At 43.8% G+C, this 24,683-nt stretch overlaps 1 protein-coding gene across 3 annotated transcripts in view; it reads left to right on the forward strand.

Annotated features, from left to right (window-relative positions):
* PDE7B (phosphodiesterase 7B) overlaps positions 1–24,683 on the forward strand; it is a 223,515-nt gene that overhangs the window by 186,856 nt on the left and 11,976 nt on the right. For all 3 annotated transcript variants that reach the window (XM_084827614.1, XM_084827613.1, XM_084827612.1), the window contains 5 exons: positions 2,828–2,923; positions 8,085–8,185; positions 12,117–12,248; positions 18,018–18,109; positions 21,061–21,205. In XM_084827614.1, the coding sequence (XP_084683740.1) occupies positions 2,828–2,923; positions 8,085–8,185; positions 12,117–12,248; positions 18,018–18,109; positions 21,061–21,205 (566 nt within the window). The remainder of the gene's footprint in view (positions 1–2,827; positions 2,924–8,084; positions 8,186–12,116; positions 12,249–18,017; positions 18,110–21,060; positions 21,206–24,683) is intronic.

Below are 24,683 nucleotides of genomic sequence, written 5' to 3' on the forward strand. Positions count from 1 at the left end.
TGGCTTTTAAAAAGGGATTAGACAAATTCATGGTGAAGAAGGCTATCAGTGGCTACTAGTCCTAATGCCCCTATGCTACATCCAGTATCAGAGGCAGTATGCCTATGTACACCAGTTGCTGTGGAACATGAGCGGGAGGGTGCTGTTGCACATATGTCCTGTTCATGGGTTTCCCATAGGCAGCTGTTTGCCACTGTGTAAACGTAATTCTGGGCTAGATGGACCTTGGTCTGATCCAGTATGGTTCTTCTTATGTCAACCTTTCACCTTTTTATTGCTAGAGTTTTTCTCTACGCACTAAATGAACAGAGGGCATTAGAAATGTGTATAACTGCATTTGTACCATCATGCATCTTGGAATCTGTCCTATTCACAATGTATTGGCATGTGTAGAATTCTGAAAAATATCTACCATATTTTTTTTAAAGACCAAAATCTCCAGTTCCCATGGATGATGAAAAAAGGATACACACACACACACATAATCTGTATGGTCTCAGAAGGCAATAGAGATTTGTGTGATTTCCAGTGGTTAGGATGTACAGCATATGCATGTTGCTTCTCCTGGCTGTTGATGCCCTTATTCCTGCCCCTCCCTGACATCTGCCAACACTCATTCACCAGTCTCCACCACCCCAGATCCTGTTAAAAACAATCATCCTGCCCATCTTCTGCTATAAACCCAGATTTTGCCTTTGGAATATGTTCAATAAATTAAATTATGCGATTTTCTTGGAATTTTTTAAAATGTTCCTTGGTTTAAAAAAGAAATGCTATTATCTATCATGAGCTTTTGAGACTGAGCAGGATAAATGTCTAACAATCACTGATTTCTGTTTCCAGAATTTGCAGAACTTTGAAAATATCAAGAATATCTAATGGATTGGATCCAGATTTAGTCATTAAAGTAGGGTCACTGAAATTAATAGGACTTCAATTATTCATGGTAACACAAGTCCCATTGATTTCAGTTGGTCCAATCTAGGTATGGCTAAATCTGGATCCAACCCCAGGAATTCTGAATCTGAATGTCAGTGGTTGGAGGTTTTGCTATTGATGCCTGTTCTGAATGTGAGAAGAAAGACAGACAAAAGGCCAAACCAGATGTGATATGAGAGATCTGTGAGAGAAAAGAGATCATTCACTCTTTTAAGAAAAAGATCAAAGCAGCCATGCCAGCTATTTGCATGAAGCTGCTATTTATCCCACAGGGCAAATTATGGAGGTATCCCATCCTCTATGGTAAATGGAGCATTTTTAAAACCATGAAATTCAATTACAGTTAATGTACTTGTTGGAACACATGCATTATTCAGATGCTTGTTTGTTAATCTTAAAAACAAAACAAAGACAACAGTTGATTTCCCAGTAATTTGTTTGATACTAGACATAGTCATCTCATTATTTAGTTTAGTAGTCTTCACACTGTGATGTTGGGAATAACACTGGGCCAAAAATGTCTTTTTCAACCATTTATTGGGTGGTTGGGGGTGGCATGAAATGGGCCCCCCTGAAAGATATTGGCGGGAAATAAATTTCTCCCAAATTTTGGGGTCGGGGTTACCACTTAACTATATTAGGCTGTTGGAGATTTTTTTCTCTGTCTTTTAAAACTTTTTTAAGCCTCACTGCTTCTTGCTGATCGCACTTCCCAGAATGCTAAGGGTGTGACATCACGTTACCTTACATAGTGTTGCTCCCATGGCATTCTGGGAAGTGTGGTTAGCAGGAAGTGGCATGAGGTGTTTTCCATGGCTTCCTGCTGGCCACACTTCCTGGAATGCCTTGGGAATGGCATGGTGTCATGTTGTGTAGTTCCCAAGGCATTCCAGGAAATGTAGCTGGAAGAAAACTGCCAAGTCAGCTTTGTGCCTCCATAGCGGCATGGGGCTTTTAAAAACAAGTGTTTAAAGCATGAGTGGGGGTGGAGGAAAGGATACCCTTCAGCCACCTCAAAAGCTTAAGCAGAGGATACACAACCCTCCCTGAAAGTTTCAGCGCCTCCCCACCCGCCGCCCCCCGGGCAAGAAATCAATAGAAAATCAGCTGCTGTTTCCACAGAGGAATATTTTCAGGAAATTGTGGTGGGAATTTCAATACAGGCTTAGTTAGGAACCCAGATTGTTCTTCAAAGCTCAGCAGGATTTTCTTCAGTAAGAAGATTGGTAATAGTGGATAAGTTGTCCAAAGCACAGCCATTACCCATCTTTCTTTGCAATGTGCATCTGCAGGATGGTGCTGTGTTCAGAGACCAGACTGGTGCTCCAGCCCTTTTCTCTTGACAGCCGATCATTTTGCGATTTCTCAGCTTTTGCACCGTTTTCTCCCTTTCTAAAAGGTTGAAATGCATCTTCTAAGGCTTAGCTACTAGCCGTAAGAGCTTTAACCTAAAATATGCTGGCACTTTTGGCCCTGCCTTTGGCCTGCCCCCTTTTGCCCCACCCACCACTGGAATGCAGCCCCTGAAAGCTTCTCCCAAACTGAATTTGGCTCTCCAGCTGAAAGAGGTGCAATACCCCTGTGCTAAATGCTATTTTTATACCATGGAGAAGTAGGAAAAATATTTCTAGGACTAGGGAGCCTGCATACCTGATTTGTTTTAGGGCCATGGGAGACAATGCCATGATGAATACTTCTAGCAAAATCATCCATGCAGTTCAACCTTATCACATGCAAGTTACTCATATATACAGTTAACCATGGGCAGAGAAGGTGAGACAAGACAGTAGCAGAATTAACAAGGTTGCTAATTAAACAATTGGCAAACTGTACTACAAACATTATAGGATGTATTATTGAGTTAATATGAGTCCTTCTGTTCTCTCAGGAAACAGCCTGGTAACCTTGCTGTGCCACCTCTTCAATGTACATGGGCTTATCCACCATTTCCAGCTAGACATGGTTACATTACACAGATTCTTAGGTAAGTACTTCTTTCAACTCTGTTAGTGTTCGTGATTACCTTTAAAGCTTTAAATGGTTTTAGGTCCAGGATACCTTAGGGCAGGGCTAGGCAATCCGGTGCCCTTCAGATGTTTGACTACAACTCACATCAGCCCCTGCCAGCATGACAATGGTCAGGGATTATGGGAGCTGTATTCCAAAATATCTAGAGGGCATGAGGTTGACTACCTTGTCTGAGGGACTGCTTCCTTCCATATCATCCTACCCACACACCAAGGGCAAAATCTTATGCAAGCTGAGGCAGAAAGAAGTCCTGCATCTCCCAGGACTTTTTCTGTCTAAACATGCATAGGATTGCACCTTACAGTGATTAGGCAAGGCCTCTCTCCTTGTCCTATCCAGGGTGGAAGCTATAGCTCAGTGGTAGAGCACCTGCTTTACATTCAGAAGGTCCCAGGTTCAATCCCTGGCTTGGGCTAGCAAGGAATCCTGCCTGAAACCCTGGAGAGCCCTGCCGGTCAGTGTCGACAATACTGAGCTAGATGGACCATGGGTGCGACTCAGTATAAGGCAGCTTCCTATATTCCTATGTTCTATGAGTAGGAAAAGAGAGGGCCTTCTTAGTGGTTGCACCCAGTTTATGGAACATGTTGCCATGAAGTGTGGTTGAACCCTCCCTTGTGCTTTTTGCCAGTCACTGAAAACAGTTTTATTCTAGCAGGTTTTGTTGAATGTAGCAGATGATATTTTCATGTTTTGGTTTTAACTGCCAACCTAGTCTCCTTGAGTGATTTTTATTAAATTGTAATTTACAAAACGAAAACATTAAATCAATCTTTTGTCTTCGTATATACAACAGTGCAATAATTAAAACCAAGGTTTGTGAACAATACAAACTTAAAACAGGAACTTCAACCAGAAAAACAAGAAAAAAGAAAAGGAGGAAAAAAACCCTAGATATAGTACTTTCCTTAACAATTTCATATATACATTTACTGTCACTCATAATCAAACATACGTAATTTTCTTAAATGTTGCAAATGCTGAATTGTGCTTTTGTACCAAAAGGGTGGGAAATATACATGTTTTAATAACTAAATAACATAAAGAAATAAAGTAGGGCTTACCTGCATGTTCCACTATTACAGCCTTCCCCAGCCTGGTACCCTCCACATGCGTTGGACTACAACGTCCACCATCTCCCAGCCAATGGCCATGTTGGCTGGGAATGATGGGACTTCCAGTTCAACATATCTGGCGGGCACCTGGTTGGGGAAGGCTGCACTATTATTGGCTCACTGTGGCAGGTGGCACAAAGGTATGCATAGAATGACCCCAGATGGTGACCAAAGCAAGTGTGTATAGGTGCCTAGGCTCCTGTTTTCTCAATTAATGCAAGGTCAAAGATCAGAGCCATAGCATCTTTCACCACCTTGAGTCACTGGAGATCCTCAGATGTGCATACAAGGTGGAAGCTGGGTAACAGAAGCAAAACGAAGAAACCACCCACCTCCTTTCCCCTTAACATATTTATTATAAACTTGTGGGGGTGGGGGGAGGCTTGTAAGCAAAAACATTTGGAGGGCCACAGCTCCCATGATCCCTCTCCATTGCCTGTGCTGGCTAGGGCTGATGGGAGTTGTAGAGCAAAACATCTGGAGGGCCACAAGTTGCCCACCCCTTCTATAAGCAAAAGTAAGTAATGAAGCCTTGACTTGTTTTCTTTTTAATAAAAAGCAGCTTTGGCTGGCTGTGATTTTGAGCAAAGGATCAGGAGGTATTTAACCATTTACCCTTGTAAATACGGATCTGGCTTTCCACAAGGGAAACAGAGGCCGGGAAAGGATTTTGAGCAGGAAAACGGCTTGCAGGAAAAGGTTCAGCCCCCCCTTTCCCCCTCTACGCAGATGTGCAGCCACATGAGGCCTCTTCACCTTTAAAAGAAGTCATTATATGCCTTTGTAGTTTTCCTCAAAGAGGGTATCACCACTAAATCTAATGCAGAAAAGTTTGTACAAATAATATCTATTCACCAATTTGGAAACCATTCTTCCTCACAGTACCATCATCCATGAAAGTGCTCCAGTCAAGCCTTTCTTTTTGCCTACACATGAGCCTCACAAGACATGTGCCAATCCCATCACTACCAAAGGTCCAGTTTGTTGGTCATTTATAGCTATGACAGTCTTGGGCTGAGGGCTTCCTCAAGACTTTTGATGTGTTTTGGACAATCCACGTGGGTATTGAGGATCTAGATTTAGGTGTGTGCCTAAATCTAGATTTAGATAAATCTGGGCTGGCAGAAGCAGACGTCCTGTCCTGCCTTCTCTCCTCCTCTCCACAGCGGCCCCTCCAGCCCCCCACTCCAAATGCTTCACAGTGGATCAGGGGACTCTGTTTAGCTCACAGGAGGTGCCTCTGTCTGGTTTTGGGAATCCCCCCACCCTACCTGCCCCACATCCTACCCTTTTCAAGAGGGTCCTCAAAATGCTATTTTGTGTAGCATTTAGGGGTGGTGGTGGAAGGGCTGCCACGGGGTGGAGTGGGACAGGGATGCCCACTTCTGCCAGCCCCTTTACACGCACTTAACTCTGGATTCAACCTCACTGTCTGGTTACTAGTCAGCACTGGTGGCATTTCAGCTAACTTATTTTCCGCCTCAGGGTCAGGGCAGGCAACTCTTTAGCTGTATCCTATGTATTCACTGTATCAGCCTTTCCCAACCTGGTGCCCTCCAGTTGTATTCTGCTACACCTCCCATCATCCCCAGCCAGCATGCCAAGGCTGGGGATAATGGGAGTTGTGGCATACTACATCCGGAGGGCACCTGGTTGGGGAAGGCTGCATTGTATGCTATAGTGTCACCAATTAAGCATATCTTTGACTCTAGCTTGTTTCCTTCTCCCCACTATGCCGCCACTGGTGCCCCTAGAGCTCTGAGCCCAGTCTCTTTGAGCTCCGTCTAATGTTGAGGTTTTTGAATTGTGTTTTTAATGGATTTGTTTTTATGCTATGTTTCAAGTACGGTTTTAATATCTGTCTTATTTTTTGGCATGCCAACAAGCCAAGTTTGGACAACACGTCAAGCTGCACCCAGGTGGTGTTTATATAAATTGTACCCCCGCCTGCGTTACGATTTTCATAGGCTGCCACGGCTTGTTTTGATCATGCAAACCAGGACACAGATACACCTGCTGGGGGCTGAGGTCTCTCACCTCTACACTAAGAGCCACCACCTACTCCCATATTTCCATGTGCCTTCTCTGCAAACCAAGCTGTTCGTGGTCCTTGCTGTCTGCCAGTTACTTGGCCTCCCCTTCTCTTGACAAGTTTTGTCAGTGTGGAATAGCAGCATCAAAAGCAAACTAGGCAACCTCAGCCCACAACATAGCCACATATGCAACAAGATAATGGATAACTTTAGAAATCTGGCCCTGGCACACTGTCTTAGCACCATCTCTTGGGAGAGAAGGGTAACTCAGGAGGGCTGTGGAGACTTATTTTAAAGGTGTGCTTTCCACTAGTCTCCTGTGTTCTTGGGAAACTGAATTGTGGGCTGGTGTTCTTATTCACCCTTCAGAATAGCTCTGCCCCGTTTATAACAAATGCTTTCTCAAGGAGGACGTCTGAGGATATAATATATTTTTCTTAAGTGCTGGAATAGTATGACATATTCTTTATCAGTCCTCGGTGAATAGAAACCAGACCACTACATGGCACAATCAGATTCCAGCGGCAAAATGGGAGACTTCACACTTCTTCTGCTAATGGGGGTAGAGGGAGCTGTAAAGTTCTCCGCCAGTTTTCTAGAGGAAAGTTAACTATTCCAGAATTGGAAAACAGGGAGTTTAAAAGAGCTGGAGTTCAAAAAGTGAGGATTCAAGCTGAGAATGTGTGGACTACATTTGCCTCTGTGCTGGGGTGATTTTGGGAAGCCTGATTCTAACACTTGCTGAAGTTACCTGGGCCTGTTATCTGAATGAATGTCGGACCTTTCTAACAAAGAAGTCACTAACAATGGGTCACGTGGATTTAGTCCTTGTGTGAATGTGCACAAGAGCTTCGCATTGTACGGCTCAACCCAAAGGGTGGGAGGAAACTCTTGAAAAGGTAGGAAGGTTGTGAGGCAGGAAAAAACCCTGATGGCTTTACACACCGGATGGTGCAGAGAGCACTCTCCATATTGGCCATAGTGTTGTCACCTTCTGCAGTGGAAAGATGCAGGGGACCAACCTATGCTGAGCTTGTGGTGCCACATGGTTTGCAGCAATGAAATATGCTAAAAACAGTGCCACCAACCCCTCAGAAGACAAAGCTCCAGGGCCAAACATGACGTTAATCGTGTGTGAGTGCAATGAACCTGCACATTCTAGTTCTGCAAACAGCCGCCAAAGGGAAGTCTGAGCAGCCTCAGGACTATGGGGAGGGAGGGTTTTAACTCTTTATCTCCCTGCCACAGCTCTGTCAAAAATGGCCTCTGCAAAGGTGCAGGGGGAAGTTCCAATGGACACTGAAGGACGCTTTTCTTGACATGCAAATGGCAGTTTTGGAGAGGCTGTTTTTATTAGGACCGAGGTAGGAAGACGGGAAGTTTTTTAAAAAAAAAAACCTCCATCCCTGCTCGCCTTGGTTGCTATTTGCACAACAAAAAATGGGCATGTTGATTGCATTCCCACAGTTCATGTCTGGTTTGGCCACTGGTGCACTGTCTGAAGTAGGCAGGAGCCCTTTAATTTATTGGTAAAGTAAAGGGAATGACAAACTGGGAGTAAAGGACCCCTTGCTGTTGTGCTTTAAAGCAGGCACCGTCTTACATACTTATAATATGATTTCCATATAGGAAAACAGTCTTAAATAATTGCACCATAGTATATTCCCCCCGCCCTGCTTTCCTCCTCCTACCAAATGCTATTTATTTTTCTTCTGAATCAGTGCTTTCATTAAAAGCAATAAAAGGGTGATTTATAAAGCAGGCCTCATTTCCTTTAAGGTCTGACAAATCTTTTCTAGAATGTATGTGTTTTTTTCTTTCACCAAGGGACAGTCTTCTTAGAGCACCAGGCCATAAATTTTTTTAGAAAGAGCTCCAGTCTGCTGAATTGGAGGCCTAGAATCAAAGTTTCAAAGCATGATCATGGCTTGGCTAAAAGCTAACCTAATCTTTTCTCTTTTGCTTCTAGTTATGGTGCAAGAAGATTACCATAGCCAAAACCCATACCACAATGCCGTTCATGCTGCTGATGTTACACAAGCTATGCACTGCTACCTAAAGGAGCCCAAGGTAACCATACTACTTTCCCACTGAGAAATGCCAGGCACTATTCCATATTCCACACTGAACCCATTCTCTACTGATAAAATAAAAATGGCCTAGGTTGCACTTCTCAAAATCTGTACTGTATTGCCCTTCTGGCAGTGAAGCCTCTGACACACCTTGGCTGAGCTGCTTTAGAGGCATGGAATATTCAGTCGTGCCGGCACTAAAAAGTGGGCAATCATTGAGCCGGTGTTAAAAACAGCATAGGCCCTAGTTGTACCAAGAAATCATAATAGGCCATTCTCAGGTCAGGCGGAAGTCAGAAATGCTGATCTAGGTTCCTAAATTTGATAATGGCTTGAACATGCATAAATGAGTATTTCTACCAATGAGAGTGAAGCCAGATATGAACGAGGCAATGTTAAAGCTACACATTTTCCCACACAGAAGAATTAATAAAACAAGTAAGAGTGGCCAAATCGAAACAATGTTCCACAAGGGTGTAGGCAGTGATGCACAGATGAGACTGTAACCCCAAATGTTTTACTGAGAGCCCTGAACGAAATTGGAGCCTCTGCTTGCCAACCCTCTCCAGTTTGAAATAGACTGTGACTATTCCTGCATCTGGGTATGTCCTCCCCCTGCACACGACTGAGCCATCGCGGAGGTTGCTCCTGCCTCTTTCCTCCCTCCGCTTCCCACTTGGCTCTTCTCCAGTGACATAGTGGTACATTTTGAAGTGCGGGCATTCCTCGTGCCATGCCCTACAGCCACTCCCCTAAGGAGAGTCCAAAAATGCAGGCAGCTGTGTTGATCCACATAACAACGAACTGGCAATTTTCATCTCCACTAGGAGCAGGCCTTTTGTAAAGCTAATGGGGCTTAATTGCCCATTCAAGAGCAAGACACTCCAAAATAGTTGCCATTACAACAGGGATAGCTCACAACATAGTGCTCTTGGGAAAATTCATTCCCCCCTCCCCTGCTGTGAGGATTGCAGCTATGGTCAGAGGAACAGGGAATTCTGAGGGGGTGGCAGGAGATGTCATCATCCCTGCTGATCAAAAAGCGTCAGGGCTTCGACCTTGCAAGTCCTGCCTTGGCTGCACCACTGCTCATCTCACCACCTCTCTGCCTCCTGTTTTTCGCTCCACTAGCCTTGCCCGCCAGCATTATTTTAAAGCCTGCTTTTGGGCTGCTGCGGCCACACCTCCTCCTCACCGGACAAGGCTCCTGAGTCTCCTGCTGGCACTTGGGGCAGCCTGCAGCTTCCCGACACCCTGTTCAAAACACTGCCGATCAACTGCAAGGCGGGGAGAGAAACAGGGGAGGCCTCCGAGGCAGAGTTGGTGAGAGGAGGCAAGGAGCACAGAACGGCTGAGTGGAAAATGGGGGGAGGGAAGGAAAGAAACAGAGGAAGAGAGGAGAGGACAAGGCGGAGAGGCAGGGTGGGTGAACGAGGAAAGGAGGCAGGTGAGATTGCCACAGGGAAGGTAGAGAAGAGCCATGGGAAGAAGAAGGGGGAAGAACACTGGTGAGAAAGAGGAGGAAATGAGGTCACTGCTTGCTGTGGCTAAAGCTTTGGATCTCTTTTTTGAAACCTTCAGCCTTCCTGTAACTTAAGGTGGCTTGAAGATGTGATTTTAAAAACCCCAATCAACTCAGTCCCAAACATATTGTACTACCCACCGAACCCAGTTTAGTTCCAGGACTATTCGGAAATGGTGTTGCCACCCACTCTCAATTACTCACAAACTTTTCTTCCAGTCTTTTTTTTTTTTTATAATAAACCAACAGAAATTGCTTGTGTTTCCTTTCAGCATTTGTAGTTTGATGAGCGAGAGGCTGGTGGGGTGGGGGTGAACTGTGGGAACCCATTTTGGCAAGGTCTCAAAAGGGAAAGGGTAACATCTTTCTCCCCATCCCACCCCCTCTCTGTGGGCAGAAGAAGCACTGGCATCATTCTTGGTAGGAAACTTTAGAAACTGGAGTTCTTCACATCTACCTGGTCTAGTTACCTACATGCTGTGGAGGAAGACAGGATTAACACACCTGCATTCTGCCATGACAAAGTGTTAATGCTCTGGAGTTTGTAGCAGTAACACTTCTGAGGAAGTCAATAAAGGTGCAATCCCAAAAGAAGAAACACATATTTTATATTGGGTGATATGAAAAGGGATTTTAGAACAATTTCAACTTTTTGAAGAGAATAGCAAAGCAACCTGAAGTAAGAAAATGTGTCTCCCCCCAACACCCCATATGAAATGCTTGTTTTATGCATTTAGAGTTCTATTTATATATTTGGGGTTTGATCCAGACTTAGTTATACTTAGGGGTTCAGCATACGGCGCTTGTATCCTGCTATTGAGACGGCTCTGTCGCGGAAGTTTGCAGGCTCTTCAGATGATGCCGTTCCACTCCAGTGTGTCTCCTGCCATTTCCCCCAGCCTGTACTGTGTTTTCCCCAAACAAAGAAAATGCAGTATTTTTCCCAGCCCACAGAGCAGGAGTGCCATGACCTCCACGTGAAATTCTCCAATAGCAGAAGAAACTGCTATGCCTGCTATGGGCTTTTGTTTTCAGTTGCTGGGGGTGCAGTCAGGATGACGAAGGCACTGAGAATGGGAGCAGGGTTGCAGGGAAGGAGACCCGAGCAGATTTGCCAGGCGGGAGGGCAAGAATCGCCTGCTGATTGCATCTCCTGCCTCTGCATTTCTCAGTTGGAGGGAGAAGAGGATAAAATGCCTCCCTGCAATGAAGGGAGACACATCTGATCCCCCATCCCACCAAGCTCAGAAGCAATGTCCTCTGTTGTTTCAGAGTACCCTATTAAGTTCAATGGGGCTTACTCCCAAGTAAGTGTGCTGAGGGTTGCAGACTTACAGGGTGATCTTATGTCTACTCAGAAGTAAGTCCCATTGAGTTCAGTGTGGCTTATTCCCAAGTAAGTGTGCCCAGGATTGCAGACTTATACCGTGGTATTATCTCTACTCAGAAGTAAGTCAGAGGTTTCCTGGGGGCTGCGAGAAAACAGTACAGAAGAAGTTGAGCTACGAAAACAAGACTCCCCTGCTTCCTTTGCACACATGCCAGGGAGGGAGGAAGGCACTCCCTCAGTTCAAACCATGTGGCTGCCGTGTAGAGAAGCCCTTCCTAATCCCGCAAAGAACCTGAAAGCAGGAAGCTCCAGAAAGGATGTGGGGTTTTGTGAGTTTTTTGCTTAATGTAGAAACACCCTTAGAGTAGACACATTGAAATCAAAGTAATCATGATGAAGACTGGATCCAACTCAATATGCCTAAGCACTTGCTTTTGCTTTTTTAAGTAGTGAGCACCGTTCTTTGAAAACATTGGCTTTTGAGATTGAGATAACATCAAAACATTGGCTTTTGATTTGAGATAACATCATGTTTTCTTACAATACACTACCTTTGCTTACCATTAAAATCTGTCATTGTGGCAGCACTGAATTGCATGATAAGGTTAAGCTGGTATCATTTATATCTACATCACCCTTTGGCGGCAGATTTTCAAAAGTTGCCAACCTATAATATAGGTTATCTATATTAATATTATATTAATATAGGCTGTGATATAAACTTTTTAGCCCTGTTAAGTATCCTAAAAATGAGCCCCATCATGAGCTTACAGTGTATTGACATAGGATTGTATCCAGTGTTAGTTCTACTTAGCGTTTTTGTTGTTGTTTATTCGGTCAGTCGCTTCCGACTCTTCGTGACTTCATGGACCAGCCCACGCCAGAGCTTCCTGTAGGCCGTCGCCACCCCCAGCTCCCCCAAGGTCGAGTCTAAGTAATTCTACTTAGCGTAGATCCACTGAAATGAATGAGACTTACGTTAGATTAACATTGGATACAAACCATAAAAGCTGAATGTATGGCAAGAGACATCTTTTATATTTCATTTAACCCTGCATTATTTTTCCCATGGTACAGCTTGCTCACTTCCTCACACCTCTAGACATTATGCTTGGACTACTGGCTGCAGCAGCACATGATGTAGATCATCCAGGAGTCAACCAACCATTTTTGATAAAAACCAAACACCATCTTGCCAGTTTATATCAGGTGAGAATGTCACTCTGCTGTAAATTATTGTTTTGATTAAGGGCTGAAACGTCTACATTTCTCATGATTGTATTGCAAATGGATAACCACTTCTCCCCTCCACCACCTCTACTTCCCAGACACAAATTGCCGTCCCACAGAACCCTTCCAGATGTGAATTAGGCAGGGGGCATGCTAAATTGCCATCTGTGCCTGCTCCAAACAATTCAGATAACTCATTCACTCTATTAAAAAGTGGAAAGAAAGCACCATGAAAAATGAAGTGACTAGTTACAGCACTGCACCTATATGGAACATTTCTTATTCTTGAAAGACACAGGTCTACTCCTAGGAGATAACACTAGATGGCTTTGTGCAGGACAAGTGAAGAATATGGTAATAATGAGATCATGCATTTAAAAAAAGGTTATAGCTGCAAAAATATACCATCCCTCCTTTCTCTCCATGATTAGCAAAACCAGGATGTACTGGGCAAAACAAAATAAATTATGCATATTTGCTTACTTTTCATAATTTTTACCAGTTGCAGAATTCAGATTTTCTAGTCAAAAATTTGGATTGCCTGGGTGCAGAGGTTTTACCCACCACCACCACCCAGCATATACACCACCCTGGATATAAAATTGTGTTTGATTATCTAAGATGCTGGAACCAGAATACATTTATCTGTATAGGAAAGAAGCATGAAGGAAAAGTACATGGAAATGGTTCCAGGGTTTACATGTCCTCTCCCAGACAGATGGATACTATTAAAAGCCTAATGTTGCAATCTGATACCTTTTGAGATGTAAGTGAATCTCCCAATGCAGCACCTATGTGAGACACTGCCTTCAGTGAGCAGTATTACTTTTAAGTGTCTAACACTGACCAAAGAACCTCAGGGATACAGGTTGCATTATATACTACCTAATAGCCTGATAAACAATGACCATTGGAATTATGCTGGCATAGGAGGAGCCACATAATTTGTATGATCCACATAGTTCCTCTTAACAGATGTTATTGGTGTGGCATGATGGGACCTGACCACACAGAAGCAGCTCCCATCCTGCAACACGTGCATTAGGTTTCAGTGGGTGGGTTTGACTGGGCTGCTTTCAGTTGTACACTGCTCATGCCTGGGAAACTTGATCAGTATTGCTGGTCTGTAGATGTCTCCCAGTAGAATCCCTGATTTTATAATTAACAAATTAGGAAAAAGAAGTGAAGCATTCTGTCTCTTAAAGCCTCCTTCCCATATGTTTTTCTTTCTCCTTAGAGATATCAATTGCGTAACAGTCCAGACTGTCCTTCTAGCCTAGATAAAGGAACAGACAGGGCCATGAGAGCCAAGGCTATGACAGAGGGATGCTGAGATACCCCATGACTAGCTCAGCTTGTTCTATCAGTTTTGACAAGCCAAAGCCAAACACTAGACATACAGCTGGGATGAACTGAGGCACTGCTCCAGCCTCCTCTAAATGTCAGGGCTTCTGGAGAGGGGTGCAAAGAAAAGACAGCGGACCATTAATGCCCTATACAATAAAGACAGAATTACTCTTGGACAACTGCACAGTTTTCACAGGTAGACCTGATATTCTATGTAGGAGGAAGGGAAGTTTAGAAATATTTTAACTAAATTTCTCTTTCTCTCATATATATGAGAGAAAGAGAAATGTAGTTAAAATATTTTTAACTGCCCTTCATTCAAATGGATTTCCAAGCCAGTGTACACTGGCATTAATAAAATCATAAACACCAGTATAAATACAATAAAACATCCACAACAATTAAAACAGACAACAGGCAGGTAAAACTATAAAAAAACCCTACAAAGCAGGCAGGGGCAACATTATCATTTAAAATGCCTTGACAAAAGAAGTCTTCATCTGGCATCAAAAAGATTGTAATGTTGGCACCAGACATAAGTTTAATTATTTGTTGTGGGAAGAAGTATTTCCTTTTATCTGTCTTCCTTTTATCTCCCACCATTCAGCTTCATGGGATGACCCTGGGTTCTAGTATTACTGACCACTTTCTCCATAGCATGCATAGTTTTGTATACCTCTGTCATGTCCCCTTGCCTTTTTTCTGAGCGAAACAGTCCCAAATATTGTAACCTTTTGTCATAGGGGAGTTCCACCAGCCCCTTCATCATTTTGGTTGTCCTTTTCTGTACCTCCTCCAACTCTACAAAATCATTTTTGAGGAGCAATGACAAGGACTGTACACAGTATTCCAAGTGTGCTCACACCAGAGATTTGTATAAGGACGTTATGATACTGGCAGTTTTATTTTCAATTCCTTTTCTAATTATGTCCAACATGGAATCTGCCTTGTTCACAGCAGGACACATTGGGTTGACATTTTCATCGAGCTATTCACCATGCCTCCAAGATTTCTTTTTTGGTCAGTCACTGTCAGCTGGGATCTCACCAGTATAAAGTTAGGATCTTTTTGCCCTGATGTGCATCACTTTACACTTGCTTACATTTGCCATTTTAATGCCCATTCTCCCAGTTTGGAGAGATCCTTCTGGAGTTTTTCACAATTCTTCTTTGTTTTAACCACCCTAAATAATTTGGTGTCATCGGCAAACTTGGCCACCACACTGCTCACTCCTAACTGCAGATCATTTATGAACAAGTCAAAAAGCACCTGTCTCAATACAAATCCACTGTTTACATCCATCCACTACAAGAATTGACCTACTCTATGTTTTTGGTTCTTTAACCAGTTACCGACCCATAAAAGGACTTCTCTTATCTCATGACTGCTAAATTTGCTCAGGGTCTTTGGTGAGGGTCTTTGTCAAAAGCCTTTTGGAAGTCCAAGTAAACAGTGTCTACTGAATCACCCCTGTCCACATTTTTATTGACACTCTCAAAGAATTCTAAAAGGTTAGTGAGACAGGACATACCTTTGTGGAAGCCATGTGGATTCTTTTTCAGCAGGGTTGTCCTTCTATATGCTTGATAATTTTATCTTTAATAAGGCTTTCCACCAATTTACCCAGAACAGACATTAAGCTATTGTTGTTGTTCGGTCGTTAAGTCGTGTCTGACTCTTTGTGACCCCATGGACCATAGGACACCAGGCCTTCCTGTCCTCCGCTCTCTCCCGGAGTGTGCTCAAGTTCATATTCATTGCATCGGTGATGCTATCTAGCATCTCATCCTCTGCTGTCCCTTTCTCCTTTTGCCTTCAATCTTTCCCAGCACATTAAGCTAACCAGCCTGTAATTTCCCCAGAGTCTACTGGATCTCTTTTTAAAAATTGGCATCACATTGGCTAGTCCCCTATCTTCTGGTACAGAGGCTGATCTTAGGGATATGTTACATATTTTCTAAGAAGTTCAACAATATCACATTTGAGTTCTTTACGAGCTCTAGGATGTATACCATCTGGACCAGATATGTGGTGATTCATTTACTTTCCATTTGTCGATAAGATAAAGAACTTCATCTCTTGTCACCACTATTTGCTTCAGCTCCTCCCTTCCTAAAAAATCAGCTCAGCCCTATATCTGCCCTATGTCTTTTGCAGTGAAGACAGACAAAACAAATTCATTCAGCCTCTCTGCAGTATCCTTGATTGATTGCATTTATACCCCGCCTTTTTTCCTCTTGCAAGGAACCCAAGGCAGCTTACGTTATCCTCCTCCTCTCCATTTTATCCTCACAACAACAACCCTGTGAGGTGGGTTGGGCTGAGAGTCTGTGACTGGCCCAAAGTCCCTCAGTGGGCTTCCATGGCCGAGTGGGGACTAGAACCCGGATCTCCCTACTCCTAGTCGAACACTCTTGCCACTACACCACACTGGCTGTCCTTATCCTCCTTTAGTTCTCCTTTAACTCCCATGTCATCCAATGGTCCAACTGCTTCTCTAGGTGATTTCCTACTTATGATGTTAAAGAATTATTTGTTGTTGGCCTTGATATTATTAGCGATATGTTCCTAAAAACATTTTTTTGCATCTCTTATGTCTGCTTGCATCATCTTTGTGCAAGTTTGTGTTCCTTTTTTGTTCTCCACATCTGGGCAAAAAAACCAGTTTCTGAAGGAAGGCTCTACCCCACCCCACCCCATAGCTTCTTTGACACTGCTCATTAAACAGGCTGATGACCTCTTGAGCTTGGTGCTACCTTTCCTGATCTGCAGTATACATTCCAGTTGAGTTTCTATTATTGTGGTTTTGAGTAACTCCCAGGTATTTTGGAGAGATTTAATTCTCTTGACTCCCCCTTTCCAATTCCGTTTTTATCAGTTCCCTCATTTTAGAGAACTTTTCTATTTGGAAGTCAAATGTGGCTGTGCTGGGACTTAGGCAAGTTCCCACTTAAATAGAAATTAAAGTTGATAGCCCTATGGTCACTGTTTCCAATTGGTTCAACAACACACACCACCACTAGGTCCTGGGCAGCACCACTTAGGATTAAGTCCAGGGTCGCCTCCCCTCTGGTCGGTTCCATGACCAGCTGTTCTAGGGCACAGTCGTTTAGGGAAGGGTGGCAGAAAGATCTCCAGATGTTTTGGACTTCAGCTCCCAGCATCCTTGACCACTGGTTCTACCAGCAAGGGCTTTTGGGAGTTGAAGTCCAAAATATCTGGAATTTACCTTCTGCCCAGCCTTGGTGTAGGTTATCTAGAAATCTGACATCTTTATTGTGACTGGAACATGAATTTATCCAGTTAATGTGAGGGCAATTGAAGAAGTGAAGGTAACTGATTTGGGGAGTAGTGCAGGGGGCTCCAGAGGGAAGGAGGAATTGCCACCTCCCCGTTTTAGAGATGGAAACCTTGTCAGCAGAAAAACACTAGCTGGATTCCACCCAATGTTTTATTTCTAATACACTCAATCATTTATGCATGTTGAAGCTGCCTTCCAGATGGGAACAGCATGTACCAAGTGCCATCATTTGCCTCTCAAAATACAAAGGTCTAATCTGAGCCTCTAATGTCACAAGGACAGCAGGGGAGCCTTCAACAATGATGACAAGGACCTGGGAATCACTATTCCCACTAAAATATGCCTCGCTACCTTGTGCAGGCTTTGCCTCTAACTTCCATAGGCAACTGAAAATGAAAACATGAGCTCTAGTTTTTCTCCCACTTTCCTGTCTTGACTTTATAAACATATATTTAACAACATTCTGTTAGTTACTTGAAGACCTAGTGAAACTGATGGTTCCGATGTCAGTGGGGTGGTGAATCTACTCCAGGTTTCAGTCAGATCTCTAAAGGAGCTAGCCAAGGTGCACCTTGGATGGTTCTTTTAGATTTCTGAATGAAACTCAGAATGGATTCACCACCCCACTGACACTGGAACCACCAGCCTCCACTGTGAAGACCCATAATGCCGTTACATCGATAAAGCTAAGGAGGGAGCCCTGGTCCCTGACCCATTCCAAGCAGCTGATGGACAGCATGGCAAGGGCAGAATCCAATGGGGTGCTTACATTCCCACTGATTATCTTACTCCCCACCAATTCTGTTACTGTTACGCATGCAGCTGCTGCTGCTTGCACAGTAGTGATTTTAGCACTTCCAGGGCAACCTGAAATGAGTGGAAACTCTTCTTTCTGGAAGGAGGCAGGTCAGTATCGAGCTGGAGCTTTGCACACGTAACCGATTGGTATATAGGATGCGGAATGATGTATGCAGCAGCCATTGGCATGTCATTTCCCCAGCTGATTAGGGATATATGCACAGATGCCTGCTTCTGCATGCGTCTGGCACCCTGCTTGATCAGGGTGGGAATGTCTTTGCTTTTGCTTCCTCCTTCTCCAGAATGTCTCTGTATTAGAAAACCATCACTGGAGATCTACAATAGGCATGCTTCGAGAATCAAGGCTGCTTTCACATCTGCCAAAAGAAGAGAGGTAAGCACCGCACTCTGGGAAATGGGCTAACACAGGACTGATGTATCTTTCCCAGAAAAAACTGAATCAGACATTTTTACAAAGCCCTAGCGGTAGAAGTGTAGTAGATAGGTGTGTGCATGAGAGAGGGAGATTGGATATATATGCTTCCTAGTGATAGTCATCCAATAAACCTTGAAACTGCCCAATTTGACTGGTATTGTATCCATTCCAGCACCAAACCAAAATTCTCCCACTCCCATTTTGTTACTCATTTTGTGAGTTTGGGGAGGTGGTGGCAAATTACAGGGGTGTGTGGGAAAATCTGCCTCCCAGCAACAGCAGAGCTTCTTTCAGTGACTGCCAGCTGCCATTTTATTTTCCCAGAATGCCCCAAACATAGTGCTGTTCTGGGGCAAAATAAATATATAAACCACATACACGCCCCTTGCAGGTGCTATTCTTGACTGCTGACTACCATTTTTCCCATTGTGTGCCCTGGAAAGACACTATGCCCAGGGCATTCTGGGAAAATAAGCTGGTGGCTGTCAGCCAATAGACAGTGAGAGCAGCTCTGCCCCTGCTGCTGCTAAAGAGACAGCAGCAGCAACAACAACAATAAAAGGAAAAAATGCTGCTACTCCTCCACCATCCCCAAACTTGTAAGGTAATTTTGCTGCCCCTCCACTAAAATCTCTCTTTCTCACTGGAAGTTTAAACTGTTAGTTCAGATATTTAAACTTCTGACTCTGCCGTAATTCACTCATTTTGTTAGCAAATCATGTTGTGAAACAATGCATTTTTAGAAATGGAGTGGGGGAGGAAATACAAGTTAAAATACTGTAGTGGTGGTGGTGGTGGTGGGAAATCTTCCATTACAGAAAATTGTTCAACCTACACCACTGGTTTTAAGGGGCAAAATAATGGCATGTTTCATTGTTTGATTAAATAATAGTCAAAGCAAGACCAAGGATAAGATATTGGCTCACTTTTTTAATTGGAAAAACCCCATTCGGCCACCAACAGGCCTGAAATGTACATGTACACAGGCCTGATAAGTTGTCCCAGAGCAATGTAAAGCGTCCCACTATACTGACAGCAGGCATGCAAATATGAGAGACAACTGCTCCAGAACAAAGGTAGGCCACCTGCTGCCCTCCAGATGTTTGGACTACAACTCCGATCAATCTCAGCAGCATGGCCAATGTGAAGGCATTATGGGAGTTGCTGTCTCGTGCCTAGAGGGCATGAGGTTGTCTACTCCTGCTCTGGAAAGGTAGAGTCACAATCAAGCCATGAATTCTGCTTTCCGGTATAGACAAAATACATAAGTAGAATTCGGAGAATCTCAGTTCTCATTTTTTTGTATCAAGTTTAGCCTCCATGGTTTTGGACAAAAATGCTAAAATAGACTGGTTTCAAAACTTGAAGGGATTTTCTTAGTGTTCTCGGAGCAGAACATCTGCTCTCTTTGATTTTTTTAAACCTATGTAGCGGTCTTCTCAGACAACTAATTTCATGAGCTGGGTAAATTATACAAATCAATGCCCCTCTTGAGTACAAAAACAGAAGAGTAGGATAGCAATAGCAAGTATCTGTTATGAAGTATTATTTTACTTATGTATTCAGAATCTGGTCATAATGGTAAAAAAAAAAGTCAGGGATTTTATCATTCCCATGGGAAAAAGTGCTCTTTACGCCAGGGTTGGGCAACCTGGTACCTGTTAACCTACAATTCCCATAATCCCTGATCATTGACCACACTCGCTGAGGCTTCTGAGAGTTGCAGTCCAAAACATCTGGAGGGCACTGAGTACCCCTGCTCAGCTGGTTCTTAATATAAACGTTAGCAACTCTTGAGCATTTAAAACGCCGCTGTATTACAGAGCTGGCCTGGGGGTACCCCACCCTCGTTGGCCAGTGTGGTTCAAGCCTAGCTTTTCATCAGTTTGGGATGGCGCAAGAGTTCACCCATGCCTGACCTGGAAATAAACTTGGGGAATTTGGAGGACAGGAGTCCACATGGGACGCAAGCCTTCCAGCCCCCGAACTTCCTCTCCTAAGTATTCAAAATCGGAGTGGGAGATCCCCCGGACCATCCCCAATATCCAACACACAGTCCCTCCCTTTCCTACCTTGCTTCGCAATAGGAGGTGCAGCAGTGGTGGCAGCAGCAGTGAGGCCAAAGAGAGCGCCTTCCTCCGCCCTGACCACCTCTCCTGCCACTCAGCATCAGAAAGGTGGGGTATGCTGTATTCTGGGAGGATAATTCATTTAAACCAGCTTGCCCCAGCCTCATATCCTCCAAATGTTTTGGACTACAACTCCCAGGATTCCTGACTACTGGCCATGGTGGCTGGGGCTCATGGGAGTTCATGTCTAAAACATCCAGAGGGCACCAGGTTGGGGAAGGCAGGTTTAAACAAATTACAAGTCCCAGAATCCACAGTCTTGTGTCACGCTCCTATTCAGTTGTTAGCCAGGTTTGGCAATGCCAGTTCCCATATCAATCCCAAACATTTCTCATCTCCAAGGAGGTTATAACCACCACCACCCACCAAAGTTTTCTTCTAAAAGCCATAGATTTCCCTCCTCCACCTGCCATCAAATGTGCTCTTGGGTCTTGTACAAAGAAAGGAGAGAACAAGTACCTGTGAGGTCCCAACAGGTTACCAGGCAGGAAGCAGTTAGAGAGCATGTGTTGATAGGAGCTATGCCACCCCAGAGTGCTTGCTTTCTCCCTGAAACGGACTTGAGGCTTAACCCTGGCATGAGGGAGAAACTATGGGAGGATGCATGGTGAGGGTTATATGGTATGCCAGTGGTAGTTCTGCAATGTAATAAATGGCGGGCCCCTAAATAAGAGGAATCACTGCAGGAATTGGCATCATAAGATGGGAATGATGGCATGAAGGGGCATTTAACAATCTTTTGCTCAAAGCACAGCTTTTTTTTTTCTTTGTAAATTGCAGGCATGATATTGAACAGCAGCTGGGCTCCCTGATCTTGGCAACAGACATCAACAGGCAGAATGAATTTTTGACCCGGCTGAAAACCCATCTCAAAAATCAGGATTTGAAATTAGAGGATGCTCCAGATAGGCATTTTATGCTTCAGGTAAATGGTAAATGTTTTCCTACCTCTTCATGAAAATAATAGTTATTTTTCTGAACATCTCTTTTTCTAAGCAACTGTGACTAAGCAATCCATATAGATATTAAAATGCATGGATTGCCTACCAATGTCTTGTCAAAGTTTGGATATATTGGGGCAGGGAAGCAGGGAGTCAAAACTGACAATTTTCTATCCTGAGTGGTTTGCATTTATTTCATGTATTACATTTCTATACTGCCCAATAACCAAAGTTCTCTGGCACGTTTACAAAGAAAAAACCCTTAAAAATACAATATTGTACATTCATTTCATTTCGGGGTGTGTGTATGTGCACGTCTGTGTAGAATTTGCATTACATACCACTTCTCTCCATGCAACATGCTTCTTACACAAAAGAACTTTCCTGATCAGACATAGAGCAGGGGTGCCGAACCTCTTTCAGCCTGAGTGCTTAATTCCATTTCGGAGAGTCCTCAGGGCTGTGTGTGTACGCATGCATTCCAATGGTGGGTGGTGCCAAAAGCAAAAGGGGTGTGGCCAAAATACCACCATATTGTAGCTTAAAGCTCTTCCTGGTAGTAACTAAGCCTTAAAAGAGGCATTGCAACCTTTTAGAATACGGCAAAAAACTGTACAAGAGCCAGGAAACCACCAAACGATTGGAGGCTAGGGGAAAGCGAGTGAGGCCAGGGGAAGGGGGCATGGCCATCTAGGGAACCCAAGAGGGCCAGACTTGACTCTGAGGCCTGAGATTCTGCATCCCTGATATGGAGTCAGTGCTGGCCCAAAACATTTTGTGCCTGAGGAGAAGGGCAAGATGCCCCCTGTCCCAAATACAGAAGCCAATCAGACTGGCTGTTGAATTTCACCTCAGCACTGGCAATGGGACTGCATCCTCCACTGTAGTTAAGGGCAGCAGGCTAGCTTAGGGGACCCAGAGCAGGCCTTGGGGCACACACAGGTCCTTCCCCCAACTCCGCACTTCCACACCCTGCCCCAGCACCTGCATAATGGTAAGACCAGCCCTATATGGAGAAAAGTGCTTGTGATCATGTAACTTGGCTCACCCAAGTCTAGTTGGACTGAGTGAAGCCCCTGAGGTGATGAACTAGATGCCTGGCTGCTGACAAACCCCCTGCTTTATTTTTTAGAGTCACAATAATTACCAGTATGAAAAGAAATGAAATGCACTGTTAAACCATTTTCCCGCCCATATACTACAAGGAACGTTGGTGGGATATGACAGGATTGATGGGAAGTAATGCTGGTTTGGGTTTTGGGCATCCACAGCTGATGTTTAGCTACCCTTGCGATAAACATCAGAGTAGTATTGGTAACCGGGGGTGGGTGAGGGACTCTTGAACACATAATGAATTACAGCGGGGGGCTCTCTCTATCTCCAATCTGTTAAGCTGCCTCCTGGCTTAACAGGGGTGAGGGAAATCCTGTATTCTCCTCCTCCATCCTCTCTTCTACTATTAGTCCACTCTGAGACATCATCCAGCATGGCATTTTGCACTCAATAGTTTGTTTTCCAGAGGAATTCTCCGACGAGCTAACACAGAAACATGAGAACTCTGCTAAGCCAAGCTCCACAGGGATTAGAGCTCCTGCTGATGAGAAAGTTACAATTCCCATGAAACATTTCCTCATGCAAGATGCTTGTGGGACAATTGCAAACAAATAAATTCAAACAGTATCCGTATGAAGGTGTTTCTGTAGCACCAAGTCCAGCTCTAGCAGCTTTCTAAACTTCAGGTTGTTGCCTTAAATTAGGGCCTGACTGCAGATATGTTGGATGCATTGGGTTGTATCCAATGTTACTTCTACTCAGTGTTGACCCATTGGAATGAATGGAATATAATGACATTGGATACATTACATATAAGTCATTTAGAGAGCAATCCTGTGGGCCCTAGCCAGTGTCAAGGGCACCATAGGATGCTGCAGATCTCCTCCTCCACACCCATAGACAGACCTACAAGCATGGAGATCCAGTTGTGGATCTTCCCTCCCCTACCCAGCTGCTGCAGAAACTGCAACCTTGTAAGAAAAGTCCAAAAGGGAGAAAAGGCAATGTGCTAGTGGGCAGGGGAGGGAAAATGCCAGGATACATAGTATCATATGGCTTCTCCAGTCCTCTCGCTGCCCACCAAAAGGCAAGTCAGCTAGATGGGCTCAGGAGCCCATCTAGCTGCTTTTTGTATTTTGAACAGAGAAAAGGAGGCAAAATCACCTCCGTCTAGGGATGTGCGATGCTGGGAATTTTGTTCTGTTTAAGCCTGACAGGATTTCTTAGTGTTTCCATTCCAATAAGCAGCTGCACTGTAATGGATTTTTTTTCCAATTCCAGAAATGTTCAGGGTTTTTGCATACATTAAATAGACCAAAAAAAAATTGGGTCCTGTAATTTGTGCAAATGGGATTGTGGTGGGATGGTCTTTCTTTCTTTCGGTCTTTAAATTTGTGCAAATGGGATCATAATTTTTTAAAAAACATTTTTTAATCAGGGTCTTGTGCACATGTGCAAGTCCACCTGACTGCTAGTCCAGCAGAGGCATATCCCCTTTGTAAATATCCTCGTCAGCTCCATCTTCTCCATACACTACTTCCTTTAGCCCAACAGAGCCATATTCTGTACTTGTCAAAAAACTTTTCAGTTTCATCTTGCACTTCAGTGCTCCCTGTGCCTCCCTTCGCTTAGAATTGTAATAAGGAATGGAAGAAATAACTATGCTGGGAATCTTACAGACAGGCTTAAAAACATTTTCCCCCATGGCTTCAAAATTTCCAGAGATGTTATATCTCTAGTATTACATAAAAGTCTTCCTATTATGTAGTTTTTATAAATCATTTTGAGGGAGTAAAGGCTGGGTTGCCAAATGAACACCTCATTTCAAACATTTTATTCATACTTCTAAAATAAATTATTTCATAATCCAAAATTGTTCCTTTTTCAGAAAAAAAACAAAATGGGACTTTGGGGAACTCTCCCCCCGCCTCACCATAAAAACAGGTTTTCAGGTTTTTTCGAGTTTTTTTTCCTGGGTTTTCACATCTCCAGTAGAGCCTCTGGTATGGTGTTGTATAAACGTTCAATAAAACTACAGCAGCAGAGATGCTAGAGGATAACTAATATACAGCAGTTAATATGAACTGCTATTCCTTGCCTGATGTAGGTGCTTGGAAAAGTTCTCTTTTTCACACTGCTGTTTTAGCATGCTGACAGTTATTCCACAGAGATTCATCTTCCTAGAAGCCATTTACAGCATGCAGTAAACTTTGAGTTGTGCAGAATTATATTCCTGCGTGTTACTAGCTTACAACCTGTTAACTATGGAAGGGACACAGAACAGTCCAGGACCAAGTAGTCTCCAGCAATTTACCCCATCAGTATACCACCACTAGAGTTCTACATGAAGGATCGAAGCTCTCTGCTCGCCAAAAATCAGCAGCTGAAGCTTTGTAGATATGGATCTCC

The sequence above is a fragment of the Heloderma suspectum genome, chromosome 1 (genome assembly GCF_057233095.1).
Source record: "Heloderma suspectum isolate Gila_16-S chromosome 1, 16-S_ref, whole genome shotgun sequence".
In the NCBI taxonomy this organism is placed as follows: domain Eukaryota; kingdom Metazoa; phylum Chordata; class Lepidosauria; order Squamata; family Helodermatidae; genus Heloderma; species Heloderma suspectum.